The sequence below is a fragment of the Hipposideros armiger genome, unplaced genomic scaffold, assembly GCF_001890085.2.
Source record: "Hipposideros armiger isolate ML-2016 unplaced genomic scaffold, ASM189008v1 scaffold_14, whole genome shotgun sequence".
In the NCBI taxonomy this organism is placed as follows: Eukaryota; Metazoa; Chordata; class Mammalia; order Chiroptera; family Hipposideridae; genus Hipposideros; species Hipposideros armiger.
The window spans coordinates 7,651,503-7,671,349 of NW_017731364.1; the positions used below are offsets into that span (position 1 = coordinate 7,651,503).

The 19,847-nt window shown below is 35.4% G+C and overlaps 1 protein-coding gene across 1 annotated transcript in view; it reads left to right on the forward strand.

Annotated features, from left to right (window-relative positions):
• CLDN16 (claudin 16) overlaps nucleotides 1-19,847 on the forward strand; it is a 34,678-nt gene that overhangs the window by 415 nt on the left and 14,416 nt on the right. Inside the window, 5 exon segments of the mRNA XM_019667934.1 lie at nucleotides 2-136; nucleotides 12,501-12,603; nucleotides 15,929-16,093; nucleotides 18,854-19,045; nucleotides 19,736-19,844. Coding sequence (XP_019523479.1) covers nucleotides 2-136; nucleotides 12,501-12,603; nucleotides 15,929-16,093; nucleotides 18,854-19,045; nucleotides 19,736-19,844 — 704 coding nt within the window.

Genomic DNA, 19,847 nt, shown 5'->3' on the forward strand with positions numbered 1-19,847 from the left:
CCCAGACGGGCTGCGCGCCAAGATGAGAGAGCTTCTTCAGTACGTCGCCTGCTTCTTTGCCATTTTCTCTACTGCGTTCTTGGTTGTGGCCACCTGGACAGACTGTTGGATGGTGAACGCTGACGATTCCCTGGAGGTAAGACTCCAGCAACTCCTTTTCCTCAATCAAGCCTTTCCATATTTTTTTCTGAGCTCTACTGCCTCACTGTGTTTACTGGGGCTAATGATAATAATAGCCAATGTGGACTGACAGATAATTCTTTACTACTTACTGAGTCTTCACCTTATTAGCTCATGTCATCCTCCTAGCTAATCTATGAGGGAGGTATTATTGTTATTCCATTTTACAGATGAGATAACCGCATATTCCCTCTTTTTTTCCATAATGATAAATTCCCACAAGGATAATGATATAATCCCTGTCACTGAGGCATCCAGAAATCACCTCTTCCAACGTTGCATGTACCTACCGAATTGGTATGCAATAGGAAAATGTTATTTTGAGGAGTTTCCAAGTAGGAGAAAAATGTCTGAGAGAAAACAAGACTTTCCATTGTGTCCCAAGGTATAAGGAACAGATATGGATTTAAGAAACCCTCTCTTAAAAATGAATTACTCTTGGGAACCCACTGTTATGCATGAATGAGTGAGTGGTTCATATTTGAGGATTTTATTTTTCTTACTAGAGAAGCTCAGAAAGAAGGAGTTCTGGAGCTTAAGAGCATTTTCTGTGGTTATAGGAATCTGAGAGAGAGAGAACTGAGTAAAAATCAAAATCGGCTATAATTTATCAGTAAAGTTTCAGAAAGTGTAGGTAAGAAAAAGAAACAATATATCAGGAACTCAAATAAAGAGTATATAACAACCCAATATGCTCTCTTATGTGCATTCTGAAGGGTACGATTTACTCTAACAAATGCTATAATGTCAACTCCATGAAGTTTAGAAAAGATACCCGAGAGAGTTTATATATTTTTTTCTCATAATTTCTCATAATTTTCTCATAAAATTTATTTATTTAACTCTCAAATTGGAGTTAGAAATGGACAGGAATAATCTTTCTATTTTGCTGGTATTATTTCTGTCATTATTTTTCTTGCTTTTAATTTTCCTCTGACTTTTCGACATGGCATTTCAAAACCAATGGAGTTATAAATAGTTGTTTAGTGTTAGAAAATTATATTTCTGAAAATTGTGATAGAATTGAACTACTGTAAAGGATGTCTGCTATACATGAATCCAGTGATGCATTTTATCTGGCCATGCATATAAGTGGTGGATGAAAAAAAAAATGCCCTTTGAACAATGCTCAGGGAAAAGTGCCGATAAAAACCTCTGCTGCCATTAGCTTTCTGGAATCTGGGCTGTTAGTAGTAGGTGATTAATACAGAAAAATGTTAGACTTGAGCAGAATTAAAATTATGTTTTTAAAAAATATACAAAATTTCATTTAAAAAGCACTGTTAAAATATTTTCTAAAATAATTTGAAAATCTTTCTGCTTAAGCTAATGGAACTGCTAACTTCACCTGATAAGAAATGGAGGTTTAGGAAAGGTCAAACCTTGCTGAGAGAGATTGGGAGCCCTGGCATTTAAAGTACCTCTTGCTTCATTTCTCTACATCCAACCAATTTGCCACCTGCCCTGTACAAGAACACGTCTAGTTAAAATGAATGAAATGAGCAGCCCAGGTTATTTACCTCAAGTAAATCCTTACTAACCTTGGGCAAAAGTTAGTGTTTCTTAGCTTCTTCTTTGTTTTCCATACTTGAAATATATTGCTATAAAGGTTCTACCAAGAAGCCTCTGCATTAAAAGAAGAACCCTATAACAAACGAGGCCCCTTCTCTTACAACAAGCTCTTTATTTGGCAATATTTTTTAAAAGAGCATGAATTTCTTTTAATAATTGCTCCCTCAATTGGCCAGCATATGAAATCATGTTATTATCCATAAATTTGAAGGTTCTGATACTCACTTGCTCAATTTTACTGCTGTCTCTCCCTGCTTCCGTCCTCATTTATTTGTTACCTTTGGTCCATATTAACAGCTCACTTTAAACAACTGTTGAACACAGCATACTCATGGGAAATTTAAACAAAAAGGAGTGGTATGAATTTCTAGCTTTTTTAAGATATATAGGCATCAGAGTCGGAAAATGCATTCTATAGTTCAAGTCAACATAACAAACATGAAATATAGGCCGTATCAAGGTCCTGTGCTAGTTCCTACTAGTGGAGATAAAGATAAAGCAAGAATGAGTCCAGTCTTCAAGGAGTTACCTTTAATGAGAAAAAAAAATAAATGCACATGAAGCTGTAATAAAAGACATAGGCCAATTCATATGTGAGGAATAAATGGAGAAAATTCCTTTGGAGCAGAGAAGATAGAACAATTATTTCCCATGAGGGACATTGAAGCAGGTCTCAGGGAGAAAGAGACATTAGAGCAAAGCCTTGATTTCAAAAGGTAAAAATGGCAGCAGGGGCCTTCCAGACAAGAGGACATATGACAAAGTGGCGAATGAGGAAAAGCTCAGGGCTTGTTAGAGGATGAAGGTGACTTAGCAGGGAGCACTAGGCAGAAAGAGATCAAATACTCTTTTGTCTTACTAGAGAATACTCAAATACTACAAAATATTATTTTGCCTTACTTATACCTGCCTAGAAGAGTGAAGTTCTTTGCATTAAGTTAAACATTAGGAAAAAAGAAATAGCATGCAGAATTGCAGTGTGCAGAGAGCCCAAGTCAGGGACAAAGAGCCCTAAGCTAATACCCTGTTCCTGTCATTATTGATTCATTTGTGTCTTTGGGAAGACAGATATGATGAAGACAACTTGGATTGCGAAATTATGCCAGCCTGTGTTTGCATCTTAATTGTTTTTGCATCTCTGTCTTCTATTGAGCAAGCCACATCTCTTGTCCTTGACTCAATTATCAGATGAAGTGGAGCTGAGTTGTTTTAAGGTCCTTTTTAGTCTTTAACAGCAGGACTCCTTGACTATGACGATGTCTGCAACCCCAGAGAAATAGCCCATCACTGAAGGACTGATGGCTTCTAGAGTCTCCCCAGAAATTTCCACTGGAGTCTTGGGTGAATATTCTCCATTTTCCTGCAATTTCACAAGCTATTCCTTCCTTTCTCCCCTCACTCCTTGTTTCCCGTTCTCCCTCCTTCTTTTTCTTCTTCCTCCCCCTTTCTTCTTCCTCCCCTCTCCTATCCTCCCCCCCTTTCTTTATCGCTTATGCTCTTCTTTTTCTTACTTCTCCTTTTTCTCCCCCACTTTCTCCTTCATTGCTTCATCCCTCCCTTTATCTCTCTCTGTCTCTTTCTCTGTCTCTCCGTCTCTCTCTCTCTCTGTGTCTCTCCCTTTCTCCCCCCACCCCCTTTAATTTCACAAATACTCTTTGGCACTTGCTGTCTATCTGGTACTGTGGTGGGTACAGGATTATGAAGGAGAACAAGACCTCAACCTTCCTTACGTTGCTCTCAGCACATTGGGGAAGAAGGTAAACTAGTAGTTAGTGTGATATGCAAGTGCTATGATAACAAATAACTCTGAATGTCCAGCTCACTCAATCTTGGACAATAAGTGAAGTCTACCTAAAAGAAGAAATATCTAAACTAAGGACTTGAAGGTCAGGTGGGCGAGGAAGGAGAAGAAGAGAGTATTTATTACAAACACAGGAGATGGTATAGGCAGAGATCCAAGTATAAGAGCACTTTATATTTGTGGCTTTGTCTTATATCTCAGTATGATAAGAGTTTTCAGTGTTGGGAAGAGAATATAGGGGCTGGATCTCAAGGGCTTTGTGTACCATGTAAAATATAGATCGTACACCATAGACAAGCATGTTTCACTGTAAGCAAACATGTATGTGTATTTTAGAAAGATCAATGATTCTGGTTACTTGTGGAAAATGTTTAGAAGGGTTGAAACAAAATATCGGGAGACCAATGAGGAGACTTTTGCCACAGAACAGGAGGGAAGCAATGGTGGTCCGAGCTAGGGTAGTAGCAAGCATAAGGAGATAGGTGAAAACATGGGAAATCCTAAAGAATTCAAATTGATGGGATTGATAATTGCTGATGAAGAAGGAAGGCTGATGAAGAGGGAGAAGAAGTCAAGATTAAAACCCCTTACTGTTTTGGGGCAATTGGAGAACTGGTGGAGTGACTCGCCTAGAGCTTAAGTGGAGGAAAATTAGTCTCTCTACAGAAGTCATCAAGCATCAGTGTCCCTGAACCATCTCTGTTTTTTCTCACATAAATTTTTATGCAGCTCTTCAAAGGGGTCAGTAATATAATGCTTTATGGTGGAGAGGCTTACAGATTGGACTTGATGTTAGAAGGACTTGAGGTTAAATCCCACCTTGCCAGGTAGTAGCTGTGTAAATTTAGACAGGTGTCCAAACTGATGTAAACTGCATTTCCTCTTCTGTACAGGGAGAATAAAATATGCACATTATAAGTGTCTTGTGAGGATTAAATGAACTTGTGTATCTAAAGCATTTACCAGAGTACCAGGCAAATACAAATCAGTCAATAAATATTAGATATATTATTGTCTATTTGCAGTTTATTGTTTTGTTTTTGTTCTGGAAGAGGAAATGACATTTTGTATAATGTTCACTGAAGGGAGAGATATGAGATTTAAGTTCTATTCCTATTTTCGCTATTGATTTTCTTGCAGAGATTTTGTTTACTTCTCTGAGCTGTGGTTTGCCCATTTTTTACTTGTGACCATTTTCTTTTTGTCTAACCAGGGGAATAAGACAGACCATAGAGACAAAATAGCATAAGTTATCTATTAAATACATTTAAAAATAAAAATTATGAATTAATAGCATTATTAATATGTTACCTATGTCATAAGATATGTAATTCTTCATTATCCACACTGAAATAAAAAATTAGTTTCTTCACAAAATTACTGGTCTCTCAATTATCAGAAGGAAAAAAATGTTTTCACAAGATTATTCTGTTTTCAGTTAATCATTTATTAATTATTGACTGAGAGCCTACTATACACCAAGTACTGTTATGATTGAAATTTTATTACCTCAGATGAAAACTTCCCACATTTGGATTAATTTTATCCTCATAACCAGGCTCCCCCTTGGTATTTTTATGTGTATTAATGATACTACAATTCTTTCAGACATAAAGTAAATATTAAAATAATTCTATCTAGCATGTACTCTGATTATTTTTGTACTAGTTTTACTTCCCAACTGATTTCAAGCTCCTTCAGTGAACATCTGAGGCTACAAAAATTCTCTTATTCATCTCATAATCTTGTACAGAACCTAGCATGGACTTCCAAATAACAGGAACTCGTAATGCGTTTTTAACACAAATTGATTTGGTACCTATTAAGATACTTGGTATACTTATTAAGAGGATGAATAAATGATTGTGAATGAAATATAATGTAAAGCGATCTTTTGAAATCTCACTTTGATCCCTAAATGAGGAGTGTCTCTGTAGGGAGACCATCGTTATATTTTAGGCAAGATCTTTTGTCTTGCTACAGTTTCAATTTTCTCAAGATATAGATTTAGTTTCTCTTTTTAATAAGATAGGAATAAAGATCTAACCCCCGGGATGTATAATAAAGTTGGTGAAGTGTGAATTCTGGTCTTGAGAATATAGCTTTTTCTGGCTAGTGTTTCAAAGAAAGAAATGAAAAAGAGAGAAAAAAGAAAATTAGTATTTTATTATTATTCACTCAACATAAATTGTGATCTGTCACTGGACAGTAATCATTGTAAAGTTGTGATACCATGTTTTCATAAGCATTCTAAAATGATTAAATGTGTGACTTAAATAAATTAAACAATAAATGTTAAAACTGAAATATTTACATAGCTCAAATATGTAAACTAGGTAATATAACTGTGAAGAACACACAATATTTTTTACCTACTAACTTGGTATTATCCCATTTTTGCCATTTATACTTTTAGCCAGTGTGCCACAAATAAGGAGGCAAAGCTAAGCCAAATATATTTTAACAAATAAACTAATGGTATCTAAATGGAGTACAAAGGAAAGGTGGCATATATTACGTTTATTTAAATCTTTCTTCCTCATCCTTATAAAATGCCTGTCTTGATTTGTCTTGAGTTCTTTTAGACCCTGGGATAATATTAAAAAAACAAAACAACAACAACAACAACAAACTAAAATAAAATATTAAAATCATAAGTTTTGAATTCTAGTATAAAAAATCAAATGTATTTTATGTTAAAATTGAAAATGTTTCAAGTTTTAGTAGTAAAATATGTTATTTAGTATTATTAAAACTTTTCATCTTAATAAATATATCTAAGTAAATACTGGGAAGAGGTAAATTGAATCTTCAGTGTTAAAGTATATTATTAGCACAAGGATGGTAAAATGGTATGAAAACCATAATTGCCTATAATATGTGTTTGCAAGGTGGTTTTTAAAATATATTTACATGACATTTAATTTTTCTTTTGGTTTATGCATTTTTCTACCTATGTATATTATATTCACACACAAATCAAAGCGTATATGCATTTATAACCTAATATATATTGAAAAAAATATGTTTGATAGTAGTTAAACAACAATAAATATTTACTAAGCCTACTGGGTATAACTTACAAGATGTGACAATTAAGTTTGTGAACTTGTTGCTACCCTTTTTTTGATATCAGAGGGATTATTCATTATGAATTTGTACCAACTGGACAAACAGTTAACCAAGTTTACTATTTGGAAGTGCTGAAAAGGCTGCGTGAAAAATTTAGATGACCTGAGCTTTTCACCAACAATTCATGGCTCTTGCATCACAATGATGAACCAGCTCACATGGCACTGTCTGTGAGGGAGATTTTAGCAAATATAAAAATAACTGTATTGGAACACCTTCCTCTTCACTTGATTTGGCCTCCAATAACTTCTTGCTTTACCTGAAGATAAAGGAAACATTGAAAGGAAGACATTTTGATGACATTCAGGACATTAAGGGTAACCCGTCGATAGCTCTGATGGCCATTCCATAAAAAGAGTTCCAAAATTGGACTAGGTGCTAGTCTTGGTGCATAGCTTCCCAAGGGGAGTACTTCGAAGGTGACTACAGTGATATTCAGCAATAAGGTATATAGCACTCTTTCTAGGATGAGTTCACCAACTTAATTGTCTGACCTCGTGTATATGTGTGTGTGTGTGTGTGTGTGTGTGTGTGTGTGTATTCTCCTGTATAATTGAAGGAGAAATAAGTGCCAATTAATTAAAGTATTTTTATGTTTCTCTAATTATCAAAACATGTATGAAATATGCAGAGGCAGGACCAACATGCTAAAACTACGGTAAACCAGACAAGTCAAGCAAAATTCTGTGTTGCTGCTTGCAAGCATTTCCAAAGTAATAAGAAAACAGAAATTGGCAAAGACTAGCATAGAGAAGCCTTAATGGGAAACTGGTAAAGAGACCAGAATAAGAAATACCAAGATTGAAGAACTAATTTATAAACTCAACTGGGAAGAGTCATCCTCAACATGGTTTCTGAAAGCTTTTTCTGAGTGGTATCCTGCTCATCCTGAGTAAATACTTTCCAGAGCCAGTTGAATAGACAGGGTCTAGGCTCACACCAAATCAGTTGCAAACTCTCTAGTTTAAGCAATAATCATTTGACTCTTGTACTCAGCTGTTCTAGTCTATTCAGTCAAGTTAAAAATACATATTAAGCATCAGTGCATACATTATGTCAGTAACCATTATCTCTGTCAGAGTTCATATGGGAGTTAATGTGTGTGGATTAGATAAATTGACAGATTTTTTTCCTCTCAATAAACATCTATTGAGCATCTATTGTGTACCAAGAAGGAGGGTCTGTAAGCTCCTTGAAGCAAAGTGATATACTTGTCTTGGTCATTGCTGTATCCCCAGCATTTAGTTAGCCTGTTGACTGAAGGATGATAGTCATTCAATGAACATGGTTTGAAAGATGACAACAGACAAACTTAGAAGACAGATATACATAAATACTCATATAAAAAGATAATTCATTATTGTAAATGCTATAGAAATATAAACAATTAGTGAGAGACTGGGAGAATCTCATAAAAGAAGGAGTATACTGGAAGTGGGACTTGAATAACAGGTAGACATTTGACAAGTTGAAAGCAATAGTGAGTTATTCTCATTATTATATACCAGGAGGGGAAAACTCAAATGCCTATGGGAACCAGGAAGTCACCCGTAAGAGAAGCAGACTGCACAGGACTAGTGAGGAACGTGTGAACACAAATCCCACCTAATGGGAGTAGCTACTCAGCTCATGGTAATTGTTGCTACATGGGACCAGGAATTCCAGGTGGCTAGACTCATCAAATTTCCAAGGGAAGGCAGAAATCTGGACTGTTCTGTAAACATCTCTGTTTTACTATTGGCAACTAATTAATATTAAGAGATTTTGGCTGGCTTCATGTTTGTGACTTGTACTTTTATTGTCACACTGACTTCTCTCCATTTAGGAGATTATCACCTCCTCACTCCAGGATCCATAGATGTTCACTGAAATAATATGAAAGTCTCTTTAGTATGGCATTCTATATTATTTATTCATATGTAAATCACATGTTAAAAGATGAAAGCTTAATTTTGGAATACTCTATTTTAGACGACCCTGTGAAATAAAATTTATTAGTGAACATTTTGCATTTGTGCCCTTTTAGAAAAGTTAACTGTAATATTTCAAGCATTGGTCTGCTTTTTAAGAACCTGTCTTAAAACCTTTAAGAACTTAGATCTGCTTGCCTTTTAAAAAGTTCTTAATAAGCCATTGTACAACACAGAGAAAAGTACGTGAAGACTACGTATTATAAACAAGGAGGGCTTTCTTAAATATGCCAACATGAAATCTTTTAACCTTGTCTTTTGTGCACAAAGGCACCTTTAAGGGTGTCTCCAGTAAGTGCTACATTAACACAGAAGTTGAGTTAATTACAGCCACTATTCTCACATACCTTAACTGAGTGTGAATACCAAGCAATCTAATAACGTGCCCCTGAGCATTAATACCTAATGAAATTGGATTCCTTGTTTCCTCTAATGAGCTCATTGCTTTTCTAAATATGGTCATTGCAGGTAAATGATAAATAGCCTGGAAAATGACACCACTACTGGATTATTTTGGCAAGAAAAGAAATGCTCTTTATGTAAAATTAGTATTCTCGCATATATCTCAGGCTAATTTCTAAATAACCTCGTATAGAACAAGAATGACCATATTGAGTTTGTTAGTTTGTTTTAGTGGCTGCATTAGAAGAAAATGATGGATACTCACTGATTATAGAGCAGGAACTTCAAATCCACACAACCTAGCTCAAGTTGGAATAAACTGGATCCATGGTGTTTCTATTAAGGGAGAGACTGACAGGCAATAAGCTAGAAGAAAGTCTCTTTTTTGTTATGTTATGAGTTAAACCATATTTCTTTTATAGTATAATGGTTCAGTACAAATTGTCTCTATTGTATTGTTTTCCTAGGGCTGCCATAACAAATTATCACAAATTTGGTGGCTTAATGTCCATGTAGGAATATCCAAACCTGCAGAGAATTTTTATAAGAGTTTTTTTGAGCCAAACTGACAAGTTTGCTGGGAAGCAAGATTGCAAGTGTTCCAGAGAATGACAATTTTGCAGTTTCTTAATTTGCAATTAAGGAGGAAATGTAAGGAAGATTATGTGGGTGGGAGAAAGCAAGGCAGGGATTAGATTACAGGGTAGATTATATGATCTCCTGAGGGTGGTTACACTTCTGGCTTCTAAGGGGCCTGAAAAAGAGGCATTTCAAAGGTGTATGTTAATGTAGAGGCACAAAAACAATGAACAGGGCTTGCTTAAGGCAAAGATAAGCCTTTCATTAAAAAGTTCTACACTGGGGGCGTGACTGCCCCACCATGACATCCCCAGATAGGAAATTATGATAAGATCTCCCTGTCAGGTTAGTTTTTGTCACGGACCTGTCAGATATTTTATACAGCCCCCTTTTTGCCCACATTAACACAGGAAACTTGATTTATCTCACAGTTCTGGAGACCAGCAGTTTGAAATTGACGGGTTGGCAGGGTTGCACTGCCTTTGAGGGCTCTAGCTGAGAACCTGTCCCTTACCTCTCTAGCTCCTGGTGGCTGTGTGCATCCCTTCACTTGTGGCCACATCACTCCAATCTCGGCCTCTGTGGTCATACTGCCTCCTTCTCTTCCATCTGTGTCTCTCCTCTGTCTCCTATAAGGACACTTGTCATTAGATTTAGGGTCCACCCTGGTGATCTGAGATGATCTTGGTATCTCAAATTCTTAACTTAATTATATATGCAAATCCTTTTTTCCAAATAAGGTCACATTCTCAGGTTTTGGGGATTAGGACATGGGCATATCTTTTTGGGGACCACCATTCAGCTCATTACATCTACCTTTCTCCACTGTCATGGCTAGTAAAGCTGAACACAGTCACGACTCAGGTTATTATGATGTTTAAGTAATTATATTATCACTTGTAGAGTATATATCATTTATATTCTGTATGTTTACAGTTTTCAATTCTTATAACCACTCTAGCATTATCTCCTTTATGCAGATAAGGATACTGAAGCTCAAAACAGGTAAGGTCTTGCCCACAATACAACACAGTAATAACAGTGTCAATTTATATTTAAAGTCTGTATGTTTTCAACTATAGCTTATGTTTTATACATACGTAACTTTACATATTCACATTCTTCTTTAGAAATTTCATGAGATGGGTTTTCTTCATTACATTGTTGGTCTCTGATTCCTCAGCTTCCTGAGATAAATACTTGATTCAGAACATCACTTCCAGATTTAACTTTAAGAAGAGCAAGCCAAAGTGAGGTTTTTTAGAATTATGGCTGTGGGATGAGAATAAAATTAGGACTTATGACTTCATCCAAAGCTATGTTTTAATTTCCATTTCTAGAGTAGATTTCTAAGCCTAAAATGGACTTAGAATTTTTTTAAATGGGTGTTAAGTATGTTGCAATGCTTAAGGGCATAGACACAGACTGCTGTGTTTGAGTCCTGTCTCCTTCATTATTAACAATACTTTCAAGGGGTTAATCACTTAACTTTCCTATGCCTCATTTTCCTTATTTGTGAAATAGACAATAACAATGATATCTCACAGGGTCCTTGAAGGAATAAATGAAATAATAACTTAAGCAGTAACTGCTTCATAATATAGACTCAATATAGAATTATTCATTACTACCACTTATAGAAAGTGATCATAGAAGTCCTACATTCAAAATTGTGACAGAGTAGTGAGCAGTAGGATTTTGTCTGGCACACAACACACCTCCAAGCAGAACATGGGGCAGAGTGCCGTAGCACAAGTATTCCCTGATAGGATTTTCTTTTGCAAACCAAAGTGTTTCATACTCCTTCCTTCCTTCTCCACATTGGTTATAATCCCCATGCCTTTGCATTTCTCTTCCCATTCTGCTCTGTTGTTTATTCTGTCTTTGAGAAAAAATTTAAGTTTTCATTTTACAAGATAATTTTTTATTAAATCTTACTGAGCTATTTCCAGGTTTCCAAGGTAATGTGAATCTGTAATTGAGTCAGAAGAAACAATCATATGAGCTGTTTCATATGCATGAGCTGTTTAGAATACAGGAAACTATGTAATGTTGGCTTGTTTACAATTCTAAGAAATCTATTGTGACTTACAGTTTATAGATAAAGTATGGGAAGGCTCAGGGCCCTGGTAGCTTTTAGCTCTAAGTGGACACAGAGTCATCTGTACAGCATTTCTAAGTAAAAGTGGTTTATAGCTGTCAGATCGTATGACACTAATGCTCAGTTTGTTTACATCCATATTGTAGCTTAAGCATTTGTAGTCTGTCAGAAGAGCAGGGAGAAAGGAGCCATGCGATCTTTATATTTCACTTACTTGTGTTTTTATGTATAGCTTTCTGTGACAATTATTTTAAATTTATGAATCTTATATATAATAACACTTTTCTTCATGGAACCGTGTTCTTCAACCCAGTAAAGAAAAATTAATGTACATTCTTAATGGACTCAAGGTGTCAACTGTTATCACCTATTATTGTATTGATTTGTGGGGGGGGGGTGAGTAAATGTCAGCACAGAAAAGTGAAATGAATTGTCTCCGCGTTAAACTATGACACCATGATGGAACCAGTCATAGACATTTGCATGCATGTAATTGATTTTATCCATCTTAGGCATGACTCATCCCTCCCCACCTCTATTCAGGAAGTGAATTCATTTCCCAGTGGGGAAAGACGTTAATTATTAGTGCTTAAGGGAAAACACTCTAAAATGCATTGTGTTTGTTGTAAATGGAATTCCGATCACGCTTGTAACCACTGTACTTTGCTATCAAACTCACAAGAGCCACGTTCTTCCTTTGATCATGGGGAACTGAAGTGTGTCTGCGTGAATTGTTTCACACTGTGTCTTCTCCAACATCTAGGTGAGCACAAAATGCCGGGGCCTCTGGTGGGAGTGTGTCACAAATGCTTTTGATGGAATTCGCACCTGTGACGAGTACGATTCTATCCTTGCTGAACACCCCTGTACGTACGCCTTAGACACCCCTTTGGAGGGAGGGACCACCAAAGAAAATTGACTCAGGTTTCCATTGTATGGTTTTGTTTTCTACAGTACTATGTTAAGGTCCTGTCCGGTTTGAAATATTTTGATTGGAAATTTTGTTTATCCCTGAAATGTGAAGTGAAACATTTTAACATCTTTTATCTTTTCCCATGTATTTATAAATTCTTTCGGATAAAAATGCTATCTTATTCATCTCTGCTTTTCTCCAAAGACCCGGCATAGTGCCTTATACACACTAGGTTTAGAGTAAACACTTTTAAAATTGAAATAAATTCTTCAGGATGTTGTGATTTTATGATTAGAATTGACAAGTTAGATGAAAAGCATTTCAGAGATATATTTTTGCTATGACTTAGTTCAAACAGGAGGTTTACAGTATTTCAATGGAAGATTTGCTAAGAAAGAGAGAGGTGGAGATAAAGGGGCAGAGACAGAAAGAGACAGAAAAACAGATAGGGAGATAGGCAAAGAGAGATACACCGACTCTAGAATCAGGGTATGAAAAAAATCAATATACGTGACACATTATTAGTGGGAATAGTAAAACCAGCCCCTTTACCGTCCTTATCTTTAGCTTTAAATTATAATTAGGTGTTACCAAGGCTCAAGTTTCTAGGAATAAAGAGATTTCATAGATTAAAAAAAAATCTTATTGTTGGTTCTCTGAATTCTTCTCCTTACCCATTATTTATTTATTTTAGAGCATTGATTGTGCCAACAAATACTGGTCTTGTTATTAAAGCAGATTGGTTTTAGTCTCTTTAAAAGTAATTGACAGGTGATGGTACTACATGACAACTCCTTCGCTGCAGAAAAAGGCAGAATAAACCTTGGAATGTGACTTTTCCCCTGCACAGGTGTTCCATCCAGGGAAAAGCACTTAAAAGAAGCAGTGCTCTAAAATATCTTCCTCTGCCATTTAGGGCTGGAGTGCCCGAAACATTTTTAACATAATTCATAAAGCCTTTATTTTATTTGTTAAAAAATACTTCTTAGTTCTTTCTCTTTTTTTTTTTCTCCCTGTGCTAACCTAGTTCTACCTACAAAGAAGCATGATGTGATCAATAAGAATGGAAATTTGTGTGGACACTAGGCTATTCCAGAAATGCGGTCATATGGTTAGAGCGAAGAAGAAAAAAGAAAGATGAAAGCTTTCAACCTTTTAAATATGGTTATGTACATTTATGCAAGAAGAAGATAAAATCACTCCTAAGCCTACTGCACAGAGAAACCCGTTGTTTATATTTTAATGTTCTTTTTTTTATATTTTGCTTATGCTATCTCACATTTTTCTTTGGATATATTCTTACCTACTAGTTTCAAATAATACCTAAAAGATCCATTACATTTCTTTAAAAAAATTCTATCCTATACTTAAACACAACAGAGATTAAAATGTATTTGAAGAAAATCATGTGATTATACCTTTTAAGTTAGACTGTTACCTATAAGAAAGTAGGATTCTATTTTTAGTCTTTGATATCTTTTACATATTCAAAATTTGATAACCTTTCCCATTGCTGTATACCTAGGAATATGCAGACCCAGATAAATACGTTGTTTCAGGGCTCCTGTTGATATAGTTAATTTGAGCCCTCCTCCCCCATTAGAGTATTTAATATTATTCTGGCAGCCAAATCTCACACAATGCTCAAAAAGAAATTTCTGGCTAGCCAGCATTAGCAAGCTGCCTGTAGAGCTGCCCTCTTGTAACTGGGCTGTCCATGGGGCCCTGTATGACCCCATCGGTATGAGCCCTGGAGTTCCGCATAGCATCTGAACCACACTGTGTGAGATCGAGGGTCAAAGAGGGAAAGTCAAGGACATGCAATGATTTCAGGACACCCCTTCTAGATGGCAGTCATGTCCCTTGGTTGTCCCAGGTTCCAAAACGGGACTTAAATTTCAAGGGGGGCACTCCAAAATGTGGGACCCCTTGGCTAGGGGTGGTGAGCAGGATGCCCACTCATGTATACCTTTTGAGGATCAAGAGTATCTGTTGAAATATAAAAACTGATATTACCTAATGAGCTACATATTTTTTTCTTTCCTCAATTTTGAGAAAAATCAACCTTAGAGTTGGCCTAAATTTTAAATTTGAGCCTAAATTATTTTAAAGAATGTTACATTTGGATGACTTAAAAATTCCATTCTAGAAAGAAATATATTCTCATATATTAATGATAATGATTATATATAGTGTACTCACCTATTAAGGCAAAGCTGATTTTTGCCTTCATATTCTCTTACATGGGTCATAAAAATATTTTTTATTTATATAAGAATAATTGGCCACATTTTTACAAGAAACCTATTACTCAATAGGCCCTAAAGTTACTTCACCATTGGGGAAAAATTATTTACAATGCATGGAAACCCTAATCATTATGAATTATAAAACATAATTCCTGTATTATTAAAGGAATATATTTTATTACTCCTCTCTAGTAAGTAAAATACTAGTAATTCTGGCTTTGGAATTACTTAACCCTCCTTTGATCATGGCTTGAAGGGCTGAAAGAGCTTAGGATCTGCCTTCCAGAAATAGCCTTCTACTTAATGACACAAGCTCCTCATCTTAAAGTTCTGCTGATGACTCCACCAGCCTAAATTGGTAAAACGCTTCCTAAAATATTTTATTCTGTTTCCCTATACCAAATTTTAACAAATTATTGAAAACATTTTTCAATAAAACTTCAAATATAGTGATTATTTCTTTATTAAATATTTATTCAGTAACTTCCTCAGAACAGATACTCTACTTTCAATTTAGCGTTCAGTTGTAATACTTGTGAACAGTACTCATTCCAGAACAAGAGACAAAAAGGAAACATTTCTTTATTTATTTATTTTATTTTTTATTTTTTTTAGCTGAACCATCCTGCCACCTGTTGGCAGCTCAGTTCGGGCTGGGAATAGAACTGGCAACCTTGTTGCTCAGAGCTCACACTCTTGAGCAAGCTCACAACCAGCTGAGCCACTCAGCTGGCCAGGGAAACATTTATTTTAAAAATGCCATGCATTTTTGCTAGGAGACCAACAAGACTAAGTAATAATAAGTGCTTAAGCAAATAATAATGTCAATAGCCTCATAATATTTTTGTGTTTTATGAAAAATTTAAGGCAGTTCATTTCCAAGTTCATGCAAATTTAAATGCATGATTCTTTCAGTGGCCTGTGTTACTGTATGTGGTTTTATGTTTTGTTTTGTTTTTAATGTACTTCTGTGAGCTAACATGTTTCCTTCATCTGACTATGCTGTAACCACATGCCCTGATCTTCCAGTGAAGCTGGTGGTAACTCGAGCGTTGATGATTACTGCGGATGTTCTAGCTGGGTTTGGATTTATCACCCTGCTCCTTGGTCTTGACTGCGTGAAATTCCTCCCTGATGAGCCATATATCAAAGTCCGCCTCTGTTTTGTTGCTGGAACCACATTGCTAATCGCAGGTATTGGTCTGGATTTAGTGATAGAGGTAGAGATGCTCATTTAGGTCTTAAGGTGAAGGAGAAGGGTGCTGTTGTGAAGCAGTTCATTTTAGGATCATACGTGACTTGCTTTTCTGGGCTGAAGGAATAAAGAGCACATCCACCAGCCCTATTTTCTTTTGCTTTGGAATCAGATAATCTTTTTTTGTTAATAAGCAGATCAAGATTTATCGAAGTCCTCAAATTAATTTTTAACCATCCAAGGCAGCTGAATAATGCTTTAATTAAAAACATAATTTCTTTTGTGATTATTCTGAGATTAAATCCTCAAGTAAGCCCCAAGTCACCATCTTCTTACCTGTACCCACCCCCACCAATTTTTTTTTTTAGCAATGAACTAAATTGTGCCAAGTTCTATGTTAAACTTTTCTCACATGCCAACCCATTTGATAAAAATGACACAATAAACAGATCATGTTATTATCTCCACTTAAGAAGCAGGTGAATAAATGGAGTTCTGAAGACTAATAAATCAAGTGTGGCTAATGAACCACAAGTCAAGAAGCACTTTACATGGTGTTTATTCATGAAACAGCAAAATTGATATTTTACTCAGATCTGCCATCAACTTCAAAGTGTGGAATTCCTCTATCACAACATGATGTCTTCTTTGGATCTCAATGCAAATTGAAAGGAAGTATCTGTGGAAGAAATCAAAGGACAGGAAGACTGAAAACCAACAGGAACACCTTCCAGAGAGAAAATCATCCTCATTATGGTAGCAGTAAAAAGTTAGCAAAACAAATGTTAAGTGGGAACCTGACCAGGCAGTGTAGGATAATGAATAAATAAGGATTTTGGAACTCAAAATACCTGGAGATATATAGTGTAATATGTGACCTTAGACAAGTTACTTAACCTATCTCCGTTTCCTGATCTGCAAAACAGGCTGACCTTCCAGCAATCATATCTACTCTGAATTGCTACTGTGAAGATCCAAGGGGAACAGAGCAAGCTCATAGCAGGGAGCCTAATCCATCACACACTCAAAGCCAGGCCTCCCTGATTTTTCCACACACATACATTGAGTCAAGGCCCTGATGATCCTAGATTATATTAAAAAGTCACAAGAATTTAGTAATTTTTTTTCTTTTTAAGACATTCATTCCCATATCCAGTCTAGTGATAAAATAAAGCTTTTGTATATAATAATGTTTTTTTTTATTTAAACATCATTTAATGCTATACAATTTTGTTCCAGAATACTTTTTTTTTTTTTTTTAGCTGAACCATCCTACTACCTATTGGCAGCTTAGCGGCAGCTCAGCTCGGGCCCGGCATCGAACTGCTGTTGCTCAGAGCTCAAACTCTTGAGTGAGCTCTTAACCTACTGAGCCACTCAGCCGTCCCCAGAATACTTTTTGAGACATTGCTAGATATTCTATATTTATAAAACAACAAAATGAGTTAAATTTAAAGAAAACTAAGTCAATAAAGAAAATTCTTGCTGGAATGGTTGAATAAATGACTAAATTAAATTGTCAGACATGGCCAAAGTCTTGGAACCATCATTTGAAATTAGTATGATATATGTAGATAGATATAGATTGTAGATATAGATATAGATATAGATATCTAGATACAAATCTAGATAGAGATATAGATAGAGATATAGATAGAGATATAGATAGAGATATATGAAATCTGTTTCTAAATTTCAAAAAAAGGATTTCCATTTTAAACCTGTGAGTTACAGTATTATAGAAAAGGCATGATAATTTATACCCTTTTATCTAAAGGTTACATGTTCATGATCTGGTTCTTCTTAAATTTCTTGCATTAAACAATTGGGAGAAGAATGCAATGAAATGGTGGCTTGAATGGAAATCACAAACTTCCTAGGAAAAAAATGTAAACTTTTTTTAGACACTATAAATTTTAGAAATACCCTTTTCACATAGCCTTTTATCTCCCGACTCCCCATCTTCTTTTCTTTCATCTCAGCCATGACATGCAATTTATACCTTTAAAACAAAGGACCCTGGTGGCATCATTTCAAGTCAGTCAATTGTCAGATAGACTAATATATGAGTAGTGAGTTTTATTTAAAAGGAATAAAATTTCTTAGTTTATTCTTATGTGATGTGGGGAGTGATAGATAAGGATTTATTTTAAAAGAAAGACAATTTTTACTTCAGTTATTTGTTTTTAATCCCCAAACACTAATAATGAATGACTATAAAAACATAGTTTCCTTGTGGGGGCTGATTATATAGCTGATATAGCTTCAATCATGAGTCTGGGTGGTATAGGGACATAACAGAATGTTCTTAAAGACAGATACTTTCAATTTAAAAAATCAACATAGAATGAACATATACTTTGTATTGCCTTTGATTTTGTGTTTGTTCTCTTTTTTCTTTTGTTTTTTAATATCTTCTTTCTACAACACTAAAATAACATTGGAAAGATAGGAAAATTAAAGAAAACCACAGTGACCATTTTAGGTTTCCACATGCATATGAGCACTGCACTATTTTATTTTTGTATTTCTATTTATGTGTAAACTGAGATTTAAATTGGAAGAAATACAAGATAGAAGGCAGAGGAAGACAGAAAAGAGGTGACCAAAATTTGGGTTGTCCGTGAATCCATACTATTGTTATTATCCTTGTAAATAATGCCATCAATTTTGGGTACCAGGCAGATCTCCTTGGATTTGAATCTGGAAAAGGCCTGCTTGATTTTTTTTTTTTTTTTGACATCGTTCCTTTCTTTCAGGTGTTCCGGGAATTGTTGGCTCTGTGTGGTATGCCGTTGATGTTTATGTGGAACGTTCTTCTCTGATTTTGCACAATATATTTCTTGGCATCCAATATAAATTTGGTTGGTCCTGTTGGCTTGGAATGGCTGGATCTCTGGGTTGCTTTTTGGCTGGGGCTGTCCTCACATGCTGCTTATACCTGTTTAAAGGTAAGAACAAAGTAAATTAGCCTACTTCCTCACCTCCAATATCATTCTTCCCAACCCAATGGAAACACATCTCACCAGGGCAAAATAATGTTGTTTACTTGATCCCTACCATTAAAAATTTCAGTTGTTCAAGGACAACCGATTTGCAATACTTGAACCTCATTACCCAATTAGTGTTACAGTTGTTGAAAAGAAAAGCTACAAGTGTGTCTAATACCTAAATATATAATTATTTTGATGTGTCTTAATCTTATGTCTTACTTCACTCAATCTATTAAATTTACATCATGATTATTTTGATGTGTCTTAATCTTATATGTCTTACTTCACTCAATCTATTAAATTTACATCTAGAATTAAACAGAGAAGTAGACTGAGAGGCAAGCCAAATAATTGTTGTGAAAGAATATAACGGTTTCTAAAACTATCACTTAAAAAACCAAGGGAATCCTTCTCTTCATCAGGAAAAACAATAAATAAAAGGAGAATACTTGGCTGAATTTTAAGTCTAAATAACTTTCAGGATGAAAATTTTAGATTTTCATCTAGAGTTCTTCTTAGATGATTCCTTCTTGGAATATGTATATCCTTGCCTCTTGGGGGGAAGAATATCTAAAATGACGTTATTTCTCAAAATTTATTCAGCCATAATTATTTTTTTATATCTCCACAATTCTCTTTCCCAAACAGATGTTGGACCTGAAAGGAAGTATCCTTATTCTATGAGGAAGGACTATTCAACCACAGCTGTTTCCATAGCCAAGTCATACGTGGCCCCTCGGACAGAGACTGCCAAAATGTA